Source organism: Pelmatolapia mariae, linkage group LG18 (assembly GCF_036321145.2).
Source record: "Pelmatolapia mariae isolate MD_Pm_ZW linkage group LG18, Pm_UMD_F_2, whole genome shotgun sequence".
Lineage (NCBI taxonomy): Eukaryota > Metazoa > Chordata > Actinopteri > Cichliformes > Cichlidae > Pelmatolapia > Pelmatolapia mariae.
The window spans coordinates 4244209-4271908 of NC_086243.1; the positions used below are offsets into that span (position 1 = coordinate 4244209).

The 27700-nt window shown below is 38.9% G+C and overlaps 1 protein-coding gene across 2 annotated transcripts in view; it reads right to left on the reverse strand.

The window, feature by feature from the left end:
- Nucleotides 1-3204: 3204 nt before the first annotated feature.
- Nucleotides 3205-27700, reverse strand: part of brinp2 (bone morphogenetic protein/retinoic acid inducible neural-specific 2) — a 268975-nt gene continuing 244479 nt past the window's right edge. For both annotated transcript variants that reach the window (XM_063462358.1, XM_063462360.1), the window contains exons 7-9: nucleotides 15464-15686; nucleotides 7283-7589; nucleotides 3205-5594 (exon numbers count right to left, since the gene is read on the reverse strand). In XM_063462358.1, the coding sequence (XP_063318428.1) occupies nucleotides 4773-5594; nucleotides 7283-7589; nucleotides 15464-15686 (1352 nt within the window). In that variant the 3' untranslated portion in view covers nucleotides 3205-4772. The remainder of the gene's footprint in view (nucleotides 5595-7282; nucleotides 7590-15463; nucleotides 15687-27700) is intronic.

Sequence of the window (27700 nt, forward strand, 5' to 3'; positions counted from 1 at the left end):
TTGCTTGTGGTTCCTAACATATTTAAAATTAGGATGGGGACAGAGCTTTAGGTTTTCAGGCCTCTCATTGGAAGACTGACACCCTCTACACATTTAAGATTTGCCTTAAAACGTTCCTTTTTGATAAAGCTGATAGTTAGGGCTGAATCAAGTCCTAGAATTCTGGGGGCTTCCGATGATGCACTGAGCATTTCTTTTTCTCTGACCTCTTTTCACTTTCTGTGTGTTTATACACCACTTTGCATTTAATCAGTTATTATTCAACTCTGGGCTCTCTTCTACACTTTGTCCTTTGTACTGTACCTCTCTGCTCTCTTCTTCTCCCCTCAGGCCCAACTTATTGCAACAGATGTCTGACCCTCCCTAAGCCTGGTTATGCCGGAGGTTTCTTCCTGTTAAAAAGTATGTTTTTTCTTCCCACTGTCACCAAGTGCTTCCTCATAGGGGATTGTCTGATTGTTGGGGTTTTGTCTGTATTATTCTAAGGTCTTTACCTTACAATACAAAGTGCTTTTAGATGACTAATGTTGTGATTTACCAGTATATGAATAAAACTGAAATGAATTTAATCAATCTGGGATGGGTAAAAAGGACATTTTCAAACTGTTTTAAGTCTATTACGACTGTGGTTCAGGGGGTTGGGAAGCTCATCTTGTAACCGGAATGTTGCCCGTTCGATCCCCAGCTCTGTCTGTCTTGGTCGTTGTGTCCTTGGGCAAGACACTTCACCTACCGCCTACTGGTGTTGGCCAGAGGGGCCGATGGCGCGATATGGCAGCCTCGCTTCTGTCAATCTGCCCCAGGGCAGCTGTGGCTACAACTCTAGCTTGCCTCAACCAGTGTGTGAATGTGAGAGTGAATGAATAGTGGAATTGTAATGTAAAGCGTTTTGAGGGTCTCGAAAAGCGCTATATAAATGCAATCCATTATTATTATTATTACGTTATAGACCAAGCTGAGACTCTGCAATCCTCAGAGAATGCTGCAGAAAACCCAAGAGTTACATTTCAGAGTCTACAGGCATCAGTTAGCATGTTAAATGTTACAGTTCATGACAGTATAATTAGAAAAAGATGCAACAAATATGACTGGTGTGGAAAGGTTACCCAAAAAAAGCTTCTTATCTCTAAAAATAACATGGCAGCCTGGTGTTGGAAAGGTTTGGAAAGGTACATTTGAAGAAACCACTTCTGGAACAATGTCCCTTGGATGGATGAGACCGAAGTCAAAATGTTTGGTGATAATGCACAGCTCCAAGTTTGTACTGATATGTTGTGTTTGATTTTTGTCAAATGCCTTATACCAGCTGTCAAGCACAGTGGTGGAGGGATGAGCTGGGGCTGTTTCACAGCTATAGGACCTGGATACCCTGCAGTCATTGAGTTGGCATCAATTCCTTTGTGTACCATTAATATTCAAGCATTCTTAGTGTTCTAGAATCAAATGTACAGCCATCTATCCATAGCTTTGCTGACATTGGGTCATGCAACTGGACAATGATCCCAAACACACCAACAAATCTTCAACATAATGGTTGAAAATTCATTGACAATCTAATTTCTCTGCAATATTGCACTTACTCATGTTTTCTTATATTTGCAATGAGTTTCCTAATCTTTAGCTGACAGATGTGGTTGCCATTGTCTTCCAGCTGTTTTCTTCACCCTCTCCATTATCAACCTGTTTCATGAATCCAATGATAATTTCCTCTGTGCTTTTATTTTGTGGACACAGTGAGAACATTTCTATTCACATATTAGTGAATAAGGGTCTGTGTTAGTAGTATGTTTTAAAATATTGAGTGCTTCCATTTAACTGTAGTTATAGTAGCATCTTTGTTTGCATGAACTGTGGACAGTGACTGAAAGAACAGCATCACCAAGTGAAATTACACTAATTGCAGACTCAATAGATATTTACTTTTGAAATAGCAACAATTTTGGAGAAAATACAGTAGAAATTCTCGCATCACTAGTTTTATAGCATCACCCTGTAAAAATATAGTAATGTTCTAAATTAAATTAATTGAACCATACTAACAGAATGTTACTGTAAAATGCACATTTTTGTCTTTCACTCTTCTCTCTAACTTCCCATAAATGAGCCTCTGAGGCAGGGAGTTTAATGCAGTTAATCCTGTTCTTAATCTTGTTTTTTTTTTTTTTCTTGTAAAACCAAAAGGTTAGAGTTACATCAGATTAACCTGTTCTGTTTGGCTTTGACTGGCTTCTTTCCAGTCGCTGTAATTGGTTGTTACATGCAGGCAACAGCTGACTAAATATTTAAAAAGGGTATAAGACTTTAGTATAAGATTAGTGCACAAACTAGCAACAATAATTTTAAAGTCTAACAACATCACTTAGTTGCTGATAATTTACTTGGCTTTGAGACTGAGATAAAATACTGAAATATTTGACCTGTTACCACTTCTTCCTTTTGCCTCCCTGTAGATGCACAAGAATTCTCCTCTTCATTTGAAAAATTGATCCACAGAAAATGCATTACCTGCCTTTACTTTAGTTGGAAACTGCAGCATGGTGACCTAATTTATAAGTCCACCGTCAAAAGCTGCAAATATTATCGAACATGACTGTGTTGAAAAAGTCTAAATGTTTATGCAAGGCTGGTTTCTAACCAGCATATCTGGCATAAAAACAGCTGCAAATTAGTCAAATGGTTTCAGTAAGGACATGAAAACAAAATAAATGACTGAATTTGTTTTGGTTTTTTTGATTAGCTTCCCATTTTTCCAGGTTAATAATTCTGCCTGGCACCCATTAGGTGGACAGGAAACAGAAACAACTTATATAGCGTATGCAATACTGATAGTGTGACACATTTACTTAACAAGAAATTACTTAATAACAGATATATCTGTGAAATAAATAAATGCAAATGTGAAAAACTGAACAATGAACAGCTAGTGGTGGTAAGATGAGACGGTCTGTTGTGTCACCCCCTCCCCTTCCTACCACTATTACTGTAGTTCTGACCACATCCGCCACCATCATTGCACTTTTCCATGACACCATTTTCACAGCTAATCTTATCAATATGTCTTTGAATTGACCAAAGACAACGTTATAACATGCAGGCAAAGAGGTAATATGGCAATAATGCTATATAACAGGCGTAACAGTGAGGGTTAAAGACAGTTTTGTAAACAAGGAAAAGGCTCTCAGATAGATAAATCACTTTGTTTTTACTTAAGCAAGCTGAGCACAGAAGAACTGTTGATAATGACATACAAGGTTTTCTAACTTTCAGTGAGAAATTAGTGAAGCAAATGTAAAATCATATCAAGTATCATCCTGGTTAAGTTTGCAGCTTTCAAGTGTACCATCACCGCCCCGCAGAAACCTTGTAACTCCAGTTGCCGTGGTAACTGCAGCTCACATTGGACCCATATGTCAGAAAAAAAAAAAAAAAGTTTCATAGACCTGAGACTAACCGAACCACTGAAAACCTTTTAAAACCATAAATTCAACCATGTTCTATTATTTACTGAAAGTTTATCTCATTGGAGGATTTTGCAGAACAATTACATTATGCATGTACTGGTGTGCACTGTGAATGGTGATTCAAAAGTTTCACAACACCAAATCAAAACAAGTACCTGCAGAACGAGTGACTGGCATTTACATGGAAAAGCTACATTACCACGTACTCTGGAGAATGCGTCTGTTGTTCTGTCTTGGTAGAAATATTGAAATATAAAAAGCAATACAACCTTCGCAGGGAAACCAAACACAGAAACTAAATGTGCTTCTTACCTTAACATTGACTCTCCATATAAGGCATGAGTTTGTTTTGTTATAAACATTTTTTTGGTCTTTGAACTCAGTTATCTAAAAAGCAATGTGCACTTGTCCACAACCTGGGTTAGATGGAGCGTTATTTACAGCGCTGTATCCGCAGACCTTTTTGTTACCACATCTGAAGGTTCCATTATGAATTATTTCAGCTCAGAAGTGAAAGAATAATAACTCAACATTTACGATATTTTGCCATTCAAATTGCCAATGTGTTACCTTCTTTTGGTACAGACAAGCCACCAAGGACAGAACATCACTAACAGGCTTCTCACTCAGATGTTAAGCATAGATACAAGTTTTCAAATGCCAGATAAAATGGAAGGTAGGGATTAAAAAGAAATATTCAAAGACAGTGACAGGGTTCAGGATTATCAAATTTTAAACTGTTAAGCATAACATAACAACTCATTCACCACATATATATAATTATCCCATTTTCCCTTCCCTCAAGATTGTTCTGTAGCCAAAGAAAATAGGGTTAGAAAAGGGGAAATCCTCTTCCGCTAATTTTTGAAGACCTCTGAAGAGTTCCTCTTATAAGAAAACCGCGTTTGTCTTTGCAAGGCAGGTGTCTTATGTGTGTTCTTCTTTTTATTGTTCCAAATCACAAAAACTTGTCAGTGAAAGAAACCTTTTTAGCCTTGTCCAGTTACGCAGTTTGCAGGGCAGTAATAGCAAAAGTGAACCTCCGGGCGGGTTCAGTACAGCCTCCTAAACTGAGTCAAAGTATCCCTCGTTCTCCGAAAAGTCAAGGACATGATGCTGTTTGTCAAAGGTAAAACACCAGAAAACCAACTGAGAGTGACCACAAAAAGGCCAAGCATTCAACCTTCTTCAGAGTACGTTAATCTAGACGATTCGGGTCCAAAGGCCATCTCAGTAGGGTCATCCCTGAAGTAGCAATTCCTCTTTCTATGAACAGCATCATTCCTGAACCTGGCGATTGTGCTAAACTAGCTAGCTACAGAGCTGGGCCAGCTCAGGTTCAGGTGAAGCATTGGGAAGCTTGGAATTGAAGATCTGCAGAGAGTCCTTGATTCGTGCCACCTCTCCGGCTGACAGCTTGAGGCGGTGGCGCAGGAGACAAGAAAACAGATCTAATGGCTGTGGTGCTGGTGGAGATAGCCGATTAATCCGGTCTCTCATCTCCAGTAACATCAGAAAGGCGGCATCCTGCGTGCCCTGTGTGTAGGGGTAGTCCAACTGGAGAATCAGATCTTTGATGCCCTCAGGGTCAAAGTGCATGCTGTATCCGAACACCTTCAGCGTGTTGATCTTCATGTAGCCCAGGTTGGAGGTCTGATCATCCAAGTCCAATGGCTCATAGAAGAGAGTTTCATTCACTGTTGGATCATCCGTGACTATGCGGCTTCTCAGGTAGATGTGCACTGTTTCAAAAAAGGATTTCCACTTGCTGCCCAGAGACAGAGTCCAGTTGTAACACTGTGCAGTGGTGACGCTGTCCAGTCGAGTTCTCTCCCAGTTAGAGAAGTCAGGCTGGTTCACTGGCATGAACCAGCTCTCTGAGTGACTTCCCCCAAAAGGATTCACATAGACAGCAGGCACGGGTTCCAGTGTTGAATTTTTAGTTGAGCATATCTGAAAAGAAATGCCCATTAGCATGTGGATGAGGTTGGACTTGTTTTTGTTACTCTTGAGTGTTAGTAGCATCCTCTTCCTCCAGGCAGGATTGAACCAACTTCCCAGGCGGACATCATTGCTGATATAGATGGCATGGACCTCTATCCTGCTGTCCAGTCGCTGAAGCAGGTACTTTACCTGAAGAGGGATTAACAAACCGTGAGGCTGCAGTCAATGCAATAAGCAGATAGATAATTAATGCACTGGTTCTCAAACTGAGCTATTACCAAATTTTAAATTTCAACTACCACCTTTGCCAGAATTTATAAATCTCATCAAGACCCACAATAGATGTTTTACAACTTTAGTTTACAAATGCTGAAAACTCTTGTAAAATGTCTGTGAAGGTTCTCAGTCATCCAGGTCATCGTATTCTAAGGAGCTTGGAAAGAAAAGCGTCTGGACTTCTTTAAGTTTTCTTGAAGACGTTTCACCTCTCATCCGAGAAAGTCTGCCATCTATAATCCAGTTCTGAGACCCCTTCCTAGACGCCTTAACGCCCACTCACATCCTGGCCCATTTGGCCTCAATAAATCACATGATAGGGTTGGGCTAGGCTTCACAATGGGTTCACCCGAAACATTGGCTGATTGTGACCCACACCCGTTTTCACACCATGGCTCGTGTGATTAGGTAGAGGATCAATAGGGGGTCCATGACCCTCTTGGGGACACTCCCATAGGGCTTAAAATTTGGGACTCTCCACCAATTGCTTTTAGAACTGAAGAAGCTTCTCAGATGAAACTTAAAGAAGTCCAGACGCTTTTCTGGCTCCTTAGACCCCTTGTAAAACTTTTAATGATTTTTAAAGACATTTTAATAAAAAGCAAAAATTAGACATTCTGATTAACTAGAGTAGGCATTGGCATTATAAAATTTGATTATTTAATTATAATAAATAAATAATAAATACATTTGTTTAATATAAGTTATTTTTATTATAGTAAAAAGCAATAAAAGGGAACTATTGTAAAGAAAAAATGTAAAGGCATACCTTGAAAAAGAGTCACTATAAAGCTCAGAAGGCCACTTTGAATCCTACCTGGGTTTGCACAAATTAATCAGACTGAAAGTATTTTGATGAATAAAGCTTCAAATATCATAAGAATTTAAAAATGGCCACTTTCAATTTAATTTTGACTAAGGTCCAGCTGTAGGTCATGCATACTGGTAAGTCAGCAGCATTGGTGGTGAAAGCAAATAGATCTGTCCACACATTGTGAAAATCTCTACTTTCCTGGTTTTTGGAATCCATAGCTAGAGGGGCTAAAGATGACCTATTTGCTTCCACATCTTTGCTAGCCATTGCTATTGAGGTTCAGCAAATTAAGAGGATCATTTTCATATTTATCAAGTTTTTTGTCAAAGCCAAAGGAAGACACTCAAGTAGGTCTAAAGAGCCACAATTTGAAGGCTTGTGAACTAGGATTAGAGTTAAGGCAGAGGTTCAACAGTGACAACTTAGACCTCTTGAGGGCTAAAAAATAACTGCTGTAGTGATTTATTAAAAAAGCATAGTATGAGTTTTTGCTCCTGAGCTTGCTGAATGAAGGGACTCTTTGCACTGCAGGTACTTCAGAGTCAGCTTTCTATTTTGAAACTCCCTCTCAATCCCTGTTTAATACTGTATTCCTTTTTGAACAAAAAAAACTGTACATGACTAATATTTGTACTGTTATGTAAATCTTGTATGTTCAGTATAAAGATTTAACACAAAAACAATTTAACAATTGATGGCATGTGAGCCCTTTGAGGCACTGTTTGTTTAATTTGTCCCACAGAGCTTTGAGAACCAGTGGAATACATAATTGAGGAGCTTTGAGAACCTCGGCATCAGGCATGTCCAAGTCAAAGTTCAGGTAATGATCTAGCGATGCAGCAATGCTAGGTCGACAGGAACCAAGATGGAGGATGTTGCCGTGATGACAGGCTCCACAACGGGTGGCGTTGTCAGAGGCGCAGAGGGCGCAGGAGGTGGTGGAAGTCCCTACAACACAGGGGATGACTCCTTGGCAGGTTGGCTGCTCCACGGGGCAGCTACAGCTCATCACCTCCTCAGCGAAGGAGCCCAGCATTCCATGCTCATTGCAGTAGAGCAGAGACTGAGCCCTGGTCAGCCAAAACCCAACAGGCCTGCAGTGGGCAAAGAGAAGATACACTAATGCAGTTATCTATACATCACAGCAACATCTTTGGTAAATACTGAAGTAATGTTGTGGTCATTGTGTCCTATAATAACACCTTTCACACAGACTGGGGTAGATCTGTGGAATGAAACCAACAACAACAGTTAAAAACAGTTACACCCCCCACCCCACCCCCCTCCCTCCCAGAAAGACTTAAAATACATAAGACAATCATTTAAATTTTTGGGACTCAACCTTTTAGTGTTGACTCACTTAAAGGTCATTGCTTCCTAAAACATTGTGGATCTTCTGCTTGACTACCTCTGATTTGCTGAAAAATGTTATAATTTTTTGGGCTATACATATAATGATGCCTTTTAAAATTTTAATTTCACATGCAAAATAATTTTCAAGCTATATTTTTTTGTAAAATGATATGTCGACCAATTCCAAGCATGTATTTTTTGCACTTTCAAATCCAAGGCAAAGTCCAAACATGGAGATGCATGCATCTCAAAAATGATTAAAGATAAAAGCCTGACATTTTCTCTGGCCTTTCTTACATAAAAATGAATTACAATCTGTCCCCAGTGTATTGGATATATTGGATAAGAATATTAAAACAAAACAAAAATAATAATCATAAAGCCACCCTGCAAAGTCCCAAATTTGACCACACACTAATAAAAAAAATTGGGGTTGGAGTTTTGGGTTAGGGTCTTGTAAAGGACTAGCAACAGCGCTGTGTGAGCTCAGCAACTTGCCCTTGCAAAAAATGTACATCAGTATTTGTTATATTAAATTATAAATTTGCAGGGAGACTGCAAGTTAGTTGCACACAGTCACAATAAGTTTAGTTGCACTATGGTTCAGATCCACAGTTTTCTCTAGTGTCAAAGACTCCTCACTATCTACCTGACCCACTCTAGAAAGCCAACCTGAGTCCTAGTTGAACCATTTAGGGCAGTTTACTAGAGGTTTTTCAAATTCCACATTTAACACTGAAATTACTGGCTAATTCAGGTGATGTTTTCCCCATCTTGAATTTAGTGTGTTGTTTGTGTTCATTGTCATCTATTAATGTGTGTATTTTTTCCATGTAGTGAGTATTAGAGAATTTTAGTTAATAATGTGAGTGCTAACATTTTAAGTTCAGTGCTTCAGCTGTTTATTTGTTCAATAAACACAGCTGTTTATTGTGGTCACTAACCTTTACAGACTATTTTCTCCTCGAGTCTATTTTAAAACTCTTCTAATAGGCCATTAGAAGGCGCTTTATTACAGTTTACCGAGCTTTGCTACTCAGAAGCTATTTTTAAACAAAAAACAGAGCCATATTGTAACAGTTATTTGGAAACATTATCTACAATGAGTTTAGCTTTCAGTGCTCAGGATCAATAATAAATCTGATTTTTAAAACATTCTCAAAAGTTTTTCTTACCTTGAACCAAAATAAAGTTTAAAAACATCTTGTCCTGCAAGTTTTACTTTACAATACTGTTGTGGTTAAATTCTACCATGGGTAATAGACATATACAGAGATTCTTTTCTTAGAAGCTAAATAGTGTGTAATGTATCTTCAAACATTCAAATTCTCAAAGCCCTTCTGTAATGTCCTTGTATGTGGTCTTCTTATTTACTGTTACTTTATAACAGTAATTAAAAAATAAAATAAATTAGCAAGAATAGAACAGTGTCCCGCTGTATAGTAATAATAATAATAATAAATCTACTGAAATCTACTGTAGAACTAAATCTATTGACTGGATGTCAAGAGAAGTAAAAAACCAATGGACAGTGTTGGTTAATAGTACGTCAGTGGCAATATCTTTGTTTTGTTGTAGCTCTAAATAGTCATGCCCTTTGCTCACACTGAAGAGATTTTCAACAAGTAAAAAATGAATCCATAGTTTGCTCCATCTTCTTAATACATAAGATTATACTATCATGACTTGACACCTTTTTGTAGAAGGGTGGGTGTTCGGTGTGCCTGCAGTACGGATGGAAATGGAAGCATACATAAATTACCATCCACTTTGGTGCAGTAACAGTAGCAACAAGTTTGGACTGAAAATTAGCTCTGCTGAGATTCTATCCCCAGGCTAAGCTTGGGAAATAACACAAAAAATTGCCCAAATGCTTCAGCAATTCCTCCCCCTCAGGCCTGTGTAAATAGACAAAAATGAATGATGATAAAACAAATGGATTTGTGCAGAAGAAAACAGGAAGCTTTTTCAGCTGTAGCAGCAACCATTAACTTGTTGCCGGCGCAAATGGGGTTACGACTGAGTGACAGGGTACGATAGAGAGAGCAAGGAGAGCGAGAGTGAGACAAAGGTAACAGAGGGAGAAAAATAAAGACAAGACTCTACACAGAATGGGCAAAGGGAAGATGGAGTGATTGGTGGAGGGAAAGGACTGTCAGGGAAATTAAAGTCCTCTGTAAACAAGTGCCAAGCTGTCAGTCTGTGAGAGGACTTGATTACAGCATGCCACAGTACCATGTACCTCAGCCTACAAAGGCCCCCACAACCTGTAACTAGACCGCTCTTCTCTTCTCCTCTCTTCTCTTGATCCAGTCAGCACTTATCTCTTCTCCCTCCTACAATCTCTTACCTACTATATATCCTTCCTGTCTCGGTAGTTCACTTCCTTTCTTATCCAGATTCCCTTTGTCCCTCTTCTACATTGACCCTTTGATTTCAAATCCTCTGCGACCTAAGAAAACACCACCAAATAGAAAAATCCTGCAAAAGCACACAAAAAACAATTGAAGGTAACTTCAAGGAACTGAAAGAGAAAAAAATGCAGCAAAACTGTAAAAAAAATAAATAAATAAGAAACAGTTGTGTTTTTGGGGAGACAATAGCGTGACGGACAGCTGTGGAAGTGATATGCTAACAGTGAAGGGCTAATAGCAAAAATGGATCCACAGTATTATATGGATGATGCCATTAAAACACACATTACCTACATCTTTTTTTACTCACAACACTGATGAATCCTATGGTTCTTTTAAGCATGTTTCAGTGCAGCCCTTCACATGTTTTGGTATCTGTCACTTCCACAGCTGGTCCGTGACATTAATATCGCCCCAAAAACATTTCTGTCATATTTTGTGAGATTTTTTTCTACTTGTAGTGTGTTTTATTTAACTTCTGTTGTGTTTTTTTTCCCCATCTCCACTGTGTTTTGTGTGCTTTTTCAGCATTGTTCTGGTGTTTTCTTAAGTTGCAGTCCATTTGACCTCTCATGGCCACCATACTTTTCATAGGTTGTAGGTTTTTATTAGAATGGGAGGGAGAGCAGTATACCAGTATTCGGGTCCCTCTTCTGTGGAACCAGCTTCCAGTTTTGGTTTGGGAAACAGACACTATCTCTACTTTTAAGATTAGGCTTCAAACTTTTCTTTTTCCTAAAGCATATAGTTAGGGCTGGATCAGCTGACCCTGAATCTTATCTTAGTTATGCTGCAATAGGTGTAGGCTGCTGGGGGATTCCCATGTTGCATTGAGTATTTCTTCTTCAGTCACTTTTCTCACTCAATATGTGTTAATAGGCCTCTTCTGCATTGAATCATACTTGTTATTAATCTCTGTCTCTCTTCCGCAGCATGTCTTTATCCTGTCTTCCTTCTCTCACCCCAACCGGTCGCAGCAGATGGCCCCGCCCCTCCCTGAGCCTGGTTCTGTTGGAGGTTTCTTCCTGTTAAAAGGGAGTTTTTCCTTCCCACTGTTGCCAAAGTGCTTGTTCATAGGAGGTCACATGATTGTTGGGTTTTTGCTATGTATTATTGTAGGGTCTACATTACAATATAAAGCACCTTGAGGCATTTTGGCATTGTTTGAATTGAAGGTCTTTCTTCATTTTTCCCTTAAAAAAACAACAGCAAAAACAAAACAATCAATCAAAAAACTGCAACTGAGTGAGGTCACGTGCAGAATTCACTCAGACTATGGGAGTCAGTTAACTTTCAACAAAGGCAGCGCTCTTTTTTGTCTGTCTGTTCAGCTGCAATGACTTCTTATCAGAAGTTGTGCCTGTTCCACGTTACAAACACAAGTTCCCGCGTCCCTAGGAATTACATGAATATGAGATCATTCTGGAACTCAGTCGCAGCCTTCAGTACAAGATTACAGATCTATGTGCAGAGTTGGGGAGTAACGAAATACATGTACCGCCGTTACGTATTTAAAATACAAAATATGAGTAACTGTATTCCGTTACAGTTACCGTTTAAAAAGTTGGTATTCAGAATACAGTTACTTTGCTGAAATAAAGGGATTACACGGCGGTATTTTCCTGTTTCATATGTTCGGCTATGCCCTCTCTACTTTTGACAAAACACACATTAAGAGGCTCTAATGTCTGTGTCTCAATCTCGCGCCCCATGTCACCCCTCCTTGCGGCCCGCATAATAACGTGAAGAAATATTTTAAATTATTCACAAAAATGATTTAATATGAAGGCAATAGGCAGAGTGTTACAGGCATCGCCCGAAAAGAATGTAGCTTCATGTGCAGTGTAGTCCATGCTGCAGGGAGAATTGACTGCCATACCCGTTATGTGTTTGTGAGCGAGGGAGGGAGAAAAAGGGGAGTGGAAAAGTACGAGCACGTAAATATAATAATAACCACTGCAGCCAAAAAGAGTGCCTGACGAGCCCAGTTGTAAGTAAGCTATTAAGACTCGACTGTACACTTTTTTCGTGTTTTTCTCCGAAACAGTAAGTTCCGTTGGAGCAGCCTTTCAACACCTCTCTCTGTCTCTCGCTAGGAAAGTTGACCCAGACAACAAAGTAAAGCTAGTTTTCAGCTACGAGCCTGACATGAACCCGACGTATTAGCCAGATGTCCCTTTACTACGGTTCGGAGCCGCGGACCTGTTTTATATACACGTGAAACAGTTTTCTATATGAGATCGCTGCAAAAAGTGCAGCCTTACCTAATGTCCACCCTACTGTTACTCATTTATATTAAGATTTCAGTAATAGTAATAAATCACACAGCAATAGTACATTCATGTAGTTGTAAAAAGCATGATAATATAATAGGTAATCCAAAGTATTCAGAATACGTTACTCTCATTGAGTAACGTAATGGAATACGTTACAAAATACATTTTGGGGCATGTATTCTGTAATCTGTAGTGGAATACATTTTAAAAGTAACCTTCCCAACACTGCCCTTTAGTACATCCAATAACTTTTTAACATTAAAAAAGGTTTTGGACTGCTGTAGACATTATTAAAGCTGACCCTAAATGCTCCTTTTGCTGTAAAAATTTCACATGCTATTCTTGTTTAAATGACCTGCATAAAACAACATGGTTAATTAATTTAGTTAATTTAACCCTTAGACACATGAGTGAATGGACCCTACACTTTTCCATAAGTGGGTCAAAAATAACCCGTGTGTTTATACAACCTTTGTTGTTTTGGTTAAGAATAATCATTTGTACTATATTTCATTCACAAAGAAATGATTTAATGTTTGAAGATTAGAAAAAAAACACACAACAGCAATAGAACAATGTCAAGATCAATTTTGTGTGTGAGAGAGAGTATATGCGTGTGTGTGTCCATACAATTCCTCTTTCATGTCTTGCCTTGTCCCCTCACTGTATGAAGTTGTGAAGAACCTTGTCTGCCTTGTCCTATTGTAGAGTCCCGACAATAGTGTCTCAAGGAGACAGTGCGCAAGAGGCACACTGGAGAAACAGTTATCTGTGGTAATGTTGTGTCTACTGCACAACTGCTGGACAATGTTTTCCCTCAGATTCTTCTGAACTTCTTCCCCTGTTTTTCTTCCTGTGGCGACCATTCCAAATACTACACGGAGGATATGACACAATCACTGTCTGAATGCTGAATGTATGTCATCTATTAGTTTTTGCTGTGTAAAATAATCTTCTTAAAGGGTGGCACTCTTTGTGGTCCACAAAATATCAATTCCTGACAGTCACAGTTGATAAGAATCAAATGATCCCATGATTTTTCATAAGAAATGAATACGGGTATTTTTTGACGCACATATTGAAGTTTGGGGTAGTAATACAAAAACAATTTTGTAATGTAGTGTATTTTGTGTTGTAAGTTAAAATTTAAATGGCATGATATCAAAAACAGGTGGATTTGACAAATACCTGGAAGATGAAATTAATAAAAAAGTTTGAAAAGCTGAAATTTGAAAATCCAAGGTAATAACTCCTTCTTGAGTTATTACAGTCACAAGATTTTCAGAAAACCTGACTTCTGACCTTAATCACTGAGGTTCAAACTCTTCTGAGGTATTTAACAGACACACTTATGGTATCAATCTGAAAATCCTACGTGACTTTCTGATCTCAACCTTGAAGTGACCTTGAGGTCAAGCTGAGTTTTGAACTTGTCCGATTTTTAGTAGAAATACTTATGGGTTATCAAAGATCTACATCTCCTCATTTTCAAGTTCATAAGGTCGGGTGTCCACGCGCCCACCTGGCTCCCTGACAGCAATACCACATCATCCTTTTATGCCTGAGGGGTAAAGAGGAAAAACAAAATGGAGCAGCAGACAAAATTTTGTTGATCCATCCATCTACCATGAGCTAGCATCCACATGCAGGGTAAAACTGGTGTGCTAAGTCAGTCATAATTAGAAAGAAAGAGGATGGAATGACATTCAAGCATTGGATAGATTTACAGAACATACAAATCCAGGATGCAGTGCCATCACCTCCTTAAGTGCATGACACCAGAGTTTACACTGTGGTTAACTTTTACCTTAATAAAATCTTGGCCATGTAATTTCTCTAATCTTGACACACACACACACACACACACAAGTCCATCCAGCTATCTTAGTGAGGACCTTCATTGACATAATGGTTTCCCTAGCCCCTTACCCTAACCCTAACCATTAAAAATGAATGCCTAACCCTAAGCCTTACCCTAAACCTAACCATAACCTAATTGTAACCCTGACACTAAAACCACATTTTGAGCCTCAAAAATGCCTTCAAATTTGTGAGGACCGGTGTGTGTGTCCTCACAAGTGACTGTTGGTTCTCACAAGTATAGTAGAATGCAGATTTCGGTCCTCACAAAGATAGCTAGACAGGAACACACACACACACACACACATATATAAACACAAAATAAGATGTGTCACATCCATCCTGTCTTGTATCTTGGTAGTGGTGTATTGCTGTGGTGTATTTTCTTTGCAGATTCTGGGCCCTTTAGTACCAGCTGAGCATCATTTAAATGCAGCATCATACCTGAGTATTGTTGCTGACTGTGTCCATCCCTTTATGACCACAGTATGCCCATTTTATGATGGCTGCTTCCAACAGAATCACACGCCATGTCACAGCGCTCAAATCACCTGAAACTGGTTCCTTGAACGTGACAGTGAGTTCACTGTCCTCAAATGGCCTCCACGGTCAGAGCATCTCAATTCAACAGAGCACCTTTTCTCCATTGGCAATTTGCATTATGTATGTGTAGCTGACAAATCTGTAGCAACTGTGTGATGCTGTTATCTCAAAATGGACTAAAATCACTGAGGAATGTTTTTGCTAAATCTATGCCATTGAGAATTAAGACAATTGGAAGGCAAACAGGGTTCCAACCCGGTACTAGCAAGGTAAATGTTATAAAGTGGCCAGTCAAATAGCCCAAGAGTTTAAACGTGAGAGAAATTGTAATGCATAACCTACAACAGAGACAACCCAAGGCCGAAACCCATGTAATTCCAGTGCAATCAACAAATGTTTTATAAAGGGGTATGTGTGCACCCCTTTGAGGTGGGCTGTTAAAGACTCCATAGCTGCAAACACAGCAGCCGGATAAAATACCGGTAATGGTTTGTTCTCTGTCAGTGTGTCCCGGTGAGCTACCTTTGTTGGGGGAGACTGATGCGGGGCTGTTTGGGGCAGCGTTTACTCAGCGTGAACAGTTTCCTGATGATCTTCTGGGCTTTGCTGAGGACAAGGACGGTGCTGGCCTCCAGCTGGGCATAACGTTTTTGGAGGGATAAGTCGGCTGACCAGAGCTTGGCTATCATGGACACATTCAGGAAGCGATCAGTGGGCAATCGCTTCAGGAAGGCTTTGAATTCATCTGCAGGGAATTCAGCAGAGACAGAGAGAAGGAGAAAACAACAAAGTTAGTCTCAGGTAATTTATCACAATACACTTTTTGAGCAGTGAAAGCCTATTCATCACATTCTATTTTACCCCTGCTAGCATGCAGGAAAATGACAGAGAAGCTGGGGAGTTTCACGTGTCATTAGAATTTAAAAAAAGCTGTTATGTTATAATGAATCACAATTACAAAGCAAATACCTGCGCTTTAAACTGCAATTATACTCATTCACTTCTCCATTAGAATCCCATCTTATTCACTGTAGTATCATTGTCATTAAGCAACACTATTTATGTGACGATTTACCGTATGGCGTCACATACAGATGGCCATCTTTAAAAGCCTAAACAAGTTAAGAGAGCATCAATAATCACAAGCTGAACAAACTACTAAAAGCACGTGGTAATGAGGAAAAGGTTGTCTTCTGTCATTGTTTGTTGTGTTACTTATATATTTATTTATTAATACACTTGCATGAAGTATGGAGACGTGTGCTACATTTATGTCACTTTGTTCGAACTTGTATTTTTGTGCCCATGGAACACAAAAGCTCGAGACAAAATTTTAAGCCCCTGCCATATTCAAATCTGTGTCATCTGACATATGAGAAGTTGTTCTTTAACTGTATTTTCAGGAGAAAGTGCTTTTGATCATCTGGACACCTGCTCTTTTTTAGTTTCTTTGCAATAAGCACCACTACCATATTGCCTCGTTGGTCTTGCGGTATCTGATTTAAAACTCTTTAACAATAGGCTAAGTATCTTTGAGAAGGGAGTTTTGTGACAAATGACACACACAATGATGTCTGCTGACATTTTCTTTTTTCTGTGGCTACTCGTCCCACCTTGTTTACCAAGTATGTGATCCTTTAACCTCCTCACTAATTTCTTTATCATCATTGCTATCGTTTAGAGCCATTATTGTATAATGTTTTCCACCATCTGGTAAAAATCAGTCATGGTCCTGAGTCGTCGACCAAGTTTTTGAGTTAGTATCATGACTGTTTCATTTGGATTTTTGGAGATGATTTATGTTCTACTCTGTTTTGAGTATGTTATTATCACTCTATGATTGTGAGTTTATCTTTGCGTTTAGTCCCTGGTTCCTCATGATGTCAGTCAGCCAGTTGTCCTGTTACTGTTTAGTTTTGTATTTTGCCCTTTGTTTTTTTTGTCCCCATTTTTACCTGCATTAAAGATGTGATTTTGAGTTCATCTCCATTTTGCCAAGTCCTGCATTCTGGGGTCCTCACTGTATTTCCCATACATCATAACATTATTGATAAATATGAATAATCTGTGACACAAAAACTTCAACTCTCAAACATCAAGAGCGAGTTGCTTCAGGCACACTTGTGAACTATGCATTTCAAATTTTTCATGCGTGACAAACAAAACCCACTCACGCAAACTCACTTAATGAAATAGGAGTGTTACCCAAGCTTGTTGATTTACATATTTAAGCAACATTCTGCACATACTGTCACTACACTACATTTTAACATATATAGATACAAACACTGAAAGATTAATTTCTGTTCAAAAGTAGGATTCGCAAGTTCATTTAAGCAAGGTGACCGATCATTAACATTCAATAACATCACATAGCTTTCCAGTCATACCAGACAATGGAAAGATTTATTTCTATATTTTTTTTATTGCCCACGAGTAAGCATGTCCTCTATAAAATAAAATATAATGTTGATTTTATTACAGAAACTACATATTGGAGATTTAAAGTCATCATTCTCGATCTTGTTTCTGTGGTTTGCTGGCTTGTATCTGTAGAAACTGTAGAAACTTGTAGATGATGGTAAACTGGAAAAAATGACAAGTTTAACAAAACTTTGAATGGTCAAAATTTTAAAATACATTTACATGGATTGTATCTAAGCTTGAGCTGTAATGCAAATGAGAAGTCTGCATCTTAAGTAACATTCCTGAGCTATAATTTAGGAAAATGTGCTTGGCTCAACTGTCCCTTATGCTATTGTGAATAAAATTTTAGAAACAGATGGGGACCTTACTCAAACAGCACCTACTTTGTTGTACTAGACGCAGCTGCTACCCAAGCCAATATGTGATGAGAAATCCTGTGTGTACTGTATGTATGGGTGTCTCTGTGTGTGCGTGTGTGTGTCTGTGTGAATCTCAAACACTGAAAAAATGGGAACACTTGGAGAAAATTACAGTGAGAATAACATCGGTGCAGAAGACACAGTTCCTACCCTCTGCTGGGTTTGCCAAGAACGTTCCGGTGCTGAGCTCACTTTAGTTCCATTATGAACCAGTGGGCAAATATTATGCCAGTATGAAGCCTCTGGGAAACTTGAACCTATTATTTCTTTTTTTTTCCTCGCAAAGCCAGCTAAGTGAGACCTTCTTGGATTGTTCTGGGTCTGCTGGAGAATCATATTCCCATGTGCGGCTGTTGGCAACAAGACAGCACAGAAATCTCCAGCCAAGCTGACCTGAGCTGAGCCCAGCTGACGAGACTCAAGCCTATTACAGTGTTCAGTGATCCCAGATGACATGATGGTCTGTCTCTCTCCTTGTGTGTGTCTGCCTCATTCTCTTGGTGTGATCTTCCTCTTCTGGACTAGCGAGTCAAGACTGTCTTATTCTTGCGTTTGAGTTTTCTGTCTCTGCTTTTTTTCCCGTCTGTCTGATTTTTTAATCTTCTCTTACTCCCAGGTTCCTCGTCCTTTTTTTGTATCTTTCTCTTTCTATGCTGACATGAAGATGAACTAGTCAAAAACATTCTTGTTGCTCTGGCTTGTGGCTGCTTTCTTCAGCTGGCCTTTATTTATAGTGTCTTTCAATTCATATAGATTCATCTGACCACTCTGATCGGCCCTTGTGTGATTGGGTGAAAGACTCCTGACCCGTAAGGAAGACAGAGTCAAGAAACTTTGGTCTAATTTGCAGGTATATTTTTCTTATATTCTGGATTCTTGTTAATGCAGGCGTTAATTTCACAGGACGAATTTGTGGGATTTAATTTTTCACACCAACCTCGATTTTTTTTCAGAGCTGAAAAAAACAGATCTGACCAACGAGACCACTGAGGTTGGTAGCAAATGCAATGTAGCTAGAAACACCCAGTAGTACTCAATATACAATTATATAGAAATAGTAAAATAATACAATGTTTTTCTCAGACAAACAGCTAGATGCTGCTAGATGCGGGTCAGTCGGATCTCTGAAATTGTTTCTGCATCCTCAGATGTGGTCCCAGCTTTGCCAACAAGAGCTGAAACTGCCCCACTGACATCCTGAAATATGTATGAAAATATATACGACTGTTAGCCTGAGTTACTGCTGTGCGATAGATTCAAATATGGCTGCCAAAATGGCACATTAATGATGGCTTGCCCTCATTAGAGTGCCCATGTGAATTCTGTTTCAAAGTTTTTTTTTCCTTTCAAGTTTGAATCAATGCATTCCTACACCTCAGCCCACTTTTGTTCCCTCTGTCCTGCATTTTCCCATCTCCTCCTTTTTGTCTTCAGTCAGTTCTTAAGTCACATGCAGTGCCGCATATACATTCATCTTTATTATTCACCCACCCAACCACCTCTCCCTTATTTCCTTATTTATATATATATATATTTTTTCTATTTTCAAACCCTTTGTCTTCCTCTCAATTTGCTTTCAACACGATCCTGGTCTCTCTCTCTCTCTCTCTCTCTCTCTCCACGGCCTCTCCGTGGTAATCATTAGCGCTGCCATCATGCTGAAGGAATTTGTCAGTCTGTTTTCCTCCCTTTTCTTGACATTTATGACTCCATGTCCCAAATTTATGGATAATTTGGCTCACTCAAAATCTATCAGATAAAGGGGCCGGCGGGAGGGGGGTTATTTTCCATAATGGGTGACCGTGCTGCCCCAAAAATCTCAATCTCTGGGCTGAGTTAGTGATTCATGCCACCATTGAGCAGAGCCGACAGCTAAGTGACTTGCTGGCTGAGGACTGTTCATCCACCTCACTACAAGGACAGGAGGTATTGAAAAGAGAGAGCCTCAACAGTTCTTAACAAAGTAGTCTAGAATTCAACCAAACAAAGTGTTCACTGGTTCTTGCACTTTATATTTTTATTCATGGACAATGATGGATATAACTTGATCTGATTCTTTTATTTCAATTCTTGCGTGTTTGCTGGCATTTCAGCAAATAAACAAGACATCACAATAGCAGCTAAAAGCATTCCTAGGTAAACATCAGCATGTCAGCATTGTTGCTTTGAATGGGTTAGTCTTCAGCTCACTAAACAGCTAGCATGACTATGTATTCTAAAATAAAATACTGTCAGTGTGAATTTGACCCTGGAGTGCCGCACTGGGCTTTGATCTAGTCCAATAATGTAATTGGTTGTGCTCTTTGTCTTATTGTTTTACCCCATGCAATATTCAGGAAGGACATTCAGCTGGTGGCCTTCATTTTGGAACATTTCCTTAAGCTAATAGGACAAGCATCATTCAACACTTATTTAATTCTAAAAATAAATATTCAAAATACACAAGCATCCTTTTAATATGGATAAAAAAGTTTAGATAACTATACATAAAGACCGATGTCATCTTTGCAAGTTCATATTGGTTGATTCGGCGATGCTCTGTATAATTAATACATCTCATTTAGTAATCCTTGCACAAACTCATTGTTGAATTTTATCTGTCATAGCTGGAATTTGAATTGATGGGTTTACAACTGCCAGTCACATATAGGAACGAACACTGGTTTGTCTTTTTTTCCTGTGCCATGCCCCTGTCAGTCACATCTTAGTGAAAAGGCTCTCATTAAATCCCACCCGATTTCTTGCAACAACAACTTCAATAATCATCCGTCTTCCTCTGTGCTTTTAATTCAATTGCAAACATGACAGACAATAAGGTTGGAGTTGGGATGTCTTCAGGCGGATGTGGCAGTGCCTTCTCTCTCTCGCTGTCTTTCACTCTGCAGCGATGCAGGCTGGGAGAGACGGAGCGGAAAACAGAAGGTCCAGAGCTGTCAAGAAAGCTGCTATCTCCATCACTTCAAAGTGTCTGTAACACATTAAAGGCGCCATCCATCATACATTGCTGACACTGCTGCTCACATAATAGTTAGCAGCAAGTATTTTATGTTCTTCAGTCTCTATAGAACCTCTGTATTAAAAACTAGATGGAATAGTTTTTGAAACAAGTTCGGTCACTGCTCAGTAGATTGATTGATCTCTTGGAACAATGCCTCAACACTTTTACTTAACCAGAACATATATTCTCAAAGTGAATGTGAGAGTTCTGATCATAAATACACTCTACAGTAACGGAAAATATAGCAACAAAATTCTCTTGCTCCTAACATTTAGCATTAACTTCTAGAACACCCCCAAAAGAAAGTTTTCAGGGTGGATAAATCAGATTTTTTGTATCACATCAAGCCATTGTGATATTGCCTATTGTTTTTAGATTCATTTTGTAGCCTCAGTGTAACTACGTCGTTTTATTAGGGCCAGAAATTACCATATCTGGAAAAGAGGATTAAGTGTCTCTGCTTTCCCCTCACTCCCAACTGGTCATGACAGATGGCTAACACTCTCTGGGCCTCGTTCTGCCATAGTTCTTCCTTCCCAAGCCAAGGTATCGCTCATAAGCTTTGTCTGATTACTGGAGTTCTCTGTCTAATATTGTAGGCTCCTCAACTTTTTTTTTTTAAGCATTTTCTAAGGACAGCGCGAAAACAGTGAAGAAAGAAAAAAAGCCACCTCTTTCCTATCAGTGGAAAATTGTACCATGTCAACCAATTAAAAAAAAAGTCAACACGTGGGATTTGGTTGTTTAGGAAGAGGGGAAAGTTTTGGGTAGTGGTTAGACTTGTAGTCAAGACCGCCTAAACCAAGACCAAGACAATACCAAGACCAGAGGGTATCGAGACCAAGACCAAGACAGACCGAGTCAAGACCAAGACAAAGTCAAGACAAGACCGAGACAAAAAAGTCTTTAAACTGCAGCCAGATGCTGCTTTGTTTACGAGTGTCAGGCATATTTATGTGTTTTTGCAATGCACTCGCACAGCCCTCCTCACCGCTGTCTACTGTCTCACTCACTTACTGAGAGGACAGACGCACGCTCCACTTGACTGTCGCGTCTCTCACCCTCTCTGTTTTTCACATAATGATATTATCCTATATCCTCGCATGTGATTGGCCACAATATGGAGGGATTGGAGCATAGCTGAGCCACTGTGTGAGAGCTGAGCAGCGAAAGGAATTTAAGTGAGGAACTGGCTCTCGCTCAATGGGAGTTGACTCTTCTGATTTACTACAAAGCACTCTCTAAGCACGGCTCTTAGAGCTGATACTTTTGCGCATGACACATTATCGAACGTTACGTTGTGTGTCATGGATACTGTTGACTCCAAATCTCCCAACCACTATGTCAATCTGAGACAGCGAGACCAAGACAAGACCAAGGGATCCGAGACCAAGACAAGACCAAGACCAAAGTCCGTCAATACCAAGACAAGACCAAGACCACATAAAAGTGGTCTTGGTCTTGAGAAAAGCGGCCTCGAGACCTCCAACTCTAGTAGTGGTGGGCGGATCGATTCAAATATCGATAGTATCGATACCAAGTCGGCATCGGTATTGGATCGATACTAGACTGGTGAGGTCGATTCTTTACTTTGAGTTCTGCTCGTTTGCAATGCTGTGCTTTCGGCAAAGACGAAACAGTCAGGTCGCTGGACTCGCCGCTCCTGTGTCAGCGAAGAGCAGGCACACTTTGCTCAGTCACAGGCAGCTGGGCAGGCAGCAGGACCAAGCAGCATGTCGGCCTCTGTTGGAGGAGGCCGGAGCGGACATCACGCCGCCCTCGGGCGTGGCAGGACTCCTGAGCACCTCGACCTCCGTCTCCAGCTTGGCAGGTCCTGCTGGCGCGCCAGCCTCCGGCTCACCCCGAGCCGCGCGCTGTCCACCCTTACAGTAATCACACGGTTGCTGTAACAGTACATTCAACGGCTGCAGCTCTCCCGCTGCCAGCCGTACACATCACCACCAAAAACAACAACAGCACAAGCAGAGCACAGGTTTTAAGCCGGCGAGGCATGATTGTAGAACCGTGAAGGTGAGCCCATCTCACCTGCAGCGGCATCGCAGACCACGCCCTGCCACAATAATAAAGCATTTTTTTATTTAATTATAAACTTTGTCCTAATTATGTCTTGGGTTTTAACTATTTAATAATAAAAAAGGAAACATCACAAAAAACACTTAAGGTCATGAAAATTAATTGCGATTTAGCAATTCAATGACGCATCCACATTATTTATTGAAAAGTATCAGTATCGGTATTGGTATCGGCGATACTGGCCCTTATTTACTTGGTATCGGATTGATACCAAAATATGCAGTACTGCACACCAGAGTGAGCAAGTGAGAGAGAGAGAGAGAGAGTTTTTAGATGTGGGTGATTTGTGATGTTTAGCGTGGAGTGTATAGTTAGTGTGTTTTGTTGTCTTGTGTAGTTAGTCTGTTGTGTAGCCGTTGTTTTGTATTGTGTGTCAGTGAGGGCACTAATGAATGTCACAAAGGCACATTTGCAACGTAAACACTGTCGCTAAGTAGAAAACCAGCGGAATGATGCAACTCCTGTTGTCAGGCCTGCAGGTTTATCCCTGTGGTGTTCCCCTCCATGTTTTGGTGGACCAACAATGTTTTTTACTGGCACACATCATTTGTGGGGCATCTTATTGCGAGACCTGATTGTTTTCTCATTTTAGTTTTAGTAATATTTTTAAATGGTTGTACAAAATAAAAAAAAATGGCAGGTGTATTGGCTGCATTTTTACATAAATAGTTGTATATGTTTACAAAAAGTGTGCATAAGTTTTCAAAATGTACAATTTATATTTGCATTTCAAGTTATACAAATAATTTACTCAACATGTCTGTTTTTTTTTTACAGTAAAAAAAATACTACTAGTATTTTAAGTTTTTTGTGTGATTTCAGATCAGTAATATTAATACAGTAAGTATGTCAATGAAAAAACAACTAAATTCAGACACGTGAGGTTGAGCTGAAAAGAATGATACCAAGCAAGGCAGGAAAAAAATAAAATGAAACAATTTGAAGGTGAAATACAAATGTAAACTCAAAAGGAGTCAAAAATGACCAGTTATATTTTGGACCCCGGAGCGTTAATCCAACAAATCATGAAAAATTAGGTTTAAATTTTTGTTCATGACAGTGCAGATTTCTGACATTTTGTGTAATTTAAGCATGTAACAATTTGTTTTTTGTTAGAAAATAATCAGTGTGAAACTTAAGTTAGACTTGTGTTTGTAAATGAACCGCCCCATGTTGTGTAGCTTTCTGGATTTTATACTTATTGGGCTACATATTTATTTATTATACAGGCTATACAGTACATAAAATCAAAACTCACATGTTTTATGTAACTATAGTGTTTAATTATGTGGGTTACAGACAGTAATCAAGTTGTAGACTATATTTATATGAAAAATGTGTATACTTACTGCATTTGAATCGTTTTAACCACATGTAACCACCTGCATATGTGTTTGAAAAAAAAGGCTTTGATTTTGCCACCCCATTTGATTTCTTTGCCACTCTCTTGCCACCCTAAGAAAATTTCTCTAGATCCGCCCCTGTAGAGGAACTGGATTTTTTGGAATTTCCATGTTGGCTTGATTTTTGGCCCTTGAGGTTGCCACTTCTAAAAAGATAATACCTCATTTAACTTCTCATAATCTGATACCTTTCCAATACATAGCAATAAAAAGAATTTACTGTTGCACATTTGTATCTATAAATGCTGTCAAAAAGGGATCAGGTAGAGAGAAACAGAGCAGAAAATTGGTCTTAGAGAGTGATTCATTATGATACACTCTAATTACATTTGCTTCTTAATAAAGTAGGCCTTTTGTTTTCAGATTAGCTCGTAATCCCCCGAAGGCTTGCAATTTTTCCAGACACATCTTCCATAATTAGTTGAAAATCCTTCAAGAGGACAAGAGCACTCTCTGTACTTTACTTAAGCTGAAGTCATAAATTCATAACCAACTATACATGGAACTATTAATATTAACACAATCATTAAAGTTGCATTTATCTCAAATAAAAGGGAAGGATTTGCAAGTCTTGCAAAACTTAGTAGAGCTGTGTTTTATCACAGTAAATACAAACAGAAACACAGAGGTTTTGCTTTGAGAACATTTTCAGTTAGAGTTAGTTGTGACTAACTGTTTAGAGATAAAGCTCCTTTCTCTTTTGCTTGAAGTTAAATTACATTTTCAGTGAGGGAACTTTTCTTCTCCATCAGCGTTACTGACCTGACCAAGATTATTTTTCACCATAGATCAAGCGCCGACCTGAATTTCAGCATCACATTTTTAGAGCACCGTGCTCCAAATGGAAAGCATGGTCAGTACAATAACACAGAGATAGAGGGAAAGTCAACCTTTCACAGCACAGCATTCAGTTAATATGCAGAAATGCATTGATCCTTGTAACCATTTTCAATGTTTTAATTAAACATAGATTTTTCAATTTCAGTAAACTTGGTGTATGCTTTTTAAACTAAGCTTGGGGAGGATGTCAAGTTCTTTCCGGTCACAAAGCTTTAATTCTAAGTAAAGACACGAGTCATTGGAGGGTTTTTTTTCTTCCTGTTTTTTTAAAGTCAGCTGTAGTGAAGTTATTCAATTCATGAATGAATACAACAGTCAATTAGACTATTGCAACATGGTGTTTCTTTTTTATTTAATTTTGGTTTTTAGGTCAACTCCAAAACAATGCTAACATTAATACACCCTAAAGCAGATAGATTGATAGACAGTCAGGCTTTCTCACATGAGAAACCGAAGCTTTGTGCCCCAAAAAGCCACAAAAGACAATCAGTTTTCCACTTGCACAATGTCAGCCGAATGAAACTGAAGCTTGTCCCAGTAGAGGCAGCCATGCTATAACACACACACAAATCCAAACATATGTGACAGTTTTACACTTAACATCTCAAACTGTTAAGAGAATATTGTATTATATATGTGATCAGCTACATGAAATGTATCCTTTCATTATTTGTCATTAAGCATATGTCTAACATGACTTTTCACCTAATAACTTTTGACATGAACTCTTCTGTGATAAACAACTTACAGCTTCCTCTTTTTATTCTAGAACATACAGATTTAGAAAAGGGGAACCTCAGCTCTGAGTTCTGAGAATAACGTTGTTATCTTTGTACACACACACACACACACACACACACATACACACAGAACAATCTTGTATAAATAAAGAACGCAGACGGTGACAAGGCGCGAGTCCATGAGTGTCTCCTGTGCGAGCGCTTCTGTGACTGTCCTCGCGAGTAAAAGAAACTGCAGTGTTGTGTTTTCTGACTCAGACGTCTCAGCTGAAGAACGGCAGGGTAATTTAAAGAAATCCCCTGTCATTTAAACAAGTAACAAGTAGTTACTCACTCATCACCTCATGGTCCTTCTCATTTCCATCGTCTGAATGAGAAATGGGAATCATTTCTGTTTGGGAAACCAATATGTGCACAGGCACAACACATCTGGGAAGTAAAGCCATCAGCATGTGTGCTTATTGGACTCTTGTGGGTGATCAAAATGTGGAAAAAAAAAGCTTGAGCATCGCACCTTGAGCCTCTAAGTCATAAAGAAGATCTATCACAGCTAGAAGAACCATTTTCCTTCGTGTTCAAGGTTGGTGAGGAAGCATCCAAATCACTTCTGTCCTGATCTATGACACACACACATCATAGACAGAAGGAGTGAACGCCAGAGAGAATGACACCAGTCATGGCATCTCTGTGGGTTTTTACTATCTAGGTATGGGTACAAATGTGACTTTCTCATGTTTCTCATGTAAAGTAGTGACCAAAAGTCCAATTCACATATACAAGAGATATATGGTATTGTTGTTTGAGTCCTTCAGAAATGTCACTAGGCATATAATAATGCTGAGTCATTGAAGCTTGATAGGAGAAAACTATAGACAGTGTACTGTTTATAAATAGCATCAATCTATCCAGACGGTGAAGCTTATTTTACAATCTTAAATCAATTACAGCTATCTATCAAATAGATTATATTCAGGGTGTGCATCTGTCTAGCTGTCAGACCCTTAACTGCAGTATGTGAAAATCTGCATGCTGGGGTTGTTCTGAACTGACTACTGAATAAATATATCATCTACCTGCACTAAACAGCCAAATGCAACACACTATATGACAAACTGCAACAAAGTAGTCTCCTGTACAACATATCATGATTCCTAACTGTGTCATAGTCACATAATCAATAATGTTATTTTGTTGAAATAAACTGAAAATTTGAGCTTATGCATAGTTAATAAACCAAGGCGCAACATCCAAGGGTCAAAACTGAAACTGACATGCCAGGAGTGCCAAAAAGTTACTCTAATTACTAGTTGAGGCTGACTCAAAAGCTAAGTCAATTTCTCTTACTCCAATGTTTAAAAGCCCAATTTCAGTGCATTAAAAGCTTGGCACACACACACACACACAAATAATTATAATTTTAGACTATGAATAGCTACCCCCTTTAAAACAACTGTTTTTCTCTATAATTCATCCATTTGGATATTGGCTACTTTGATTGTTTTAACAACCATTAAATAACTTTTATTGTTTTGTTTTGTTTTGTTTTTTTATTATTGTAATTTAAATATGCTTTTCTGAAACAGATCTCTCTTATACATGAGACATTGAGTCTCAATGGATCTACCTGTATAAAAAAGTTTTTAAAAAGCTTGAACTTTTGCATGAAATTGCAAAGTTTGTGTAAAATCAATTTTCAAATAAAAGAAAATCTAATGTTGCCATTGCTCCTATTAAGTGTAGAAATTTATTAAATTTTTTAACATACTGGCACAAACAGAATATCAGTCTTTATATTTTTGAATGATTGTCATTTATTTACATTGTCTAATCTCAACTTT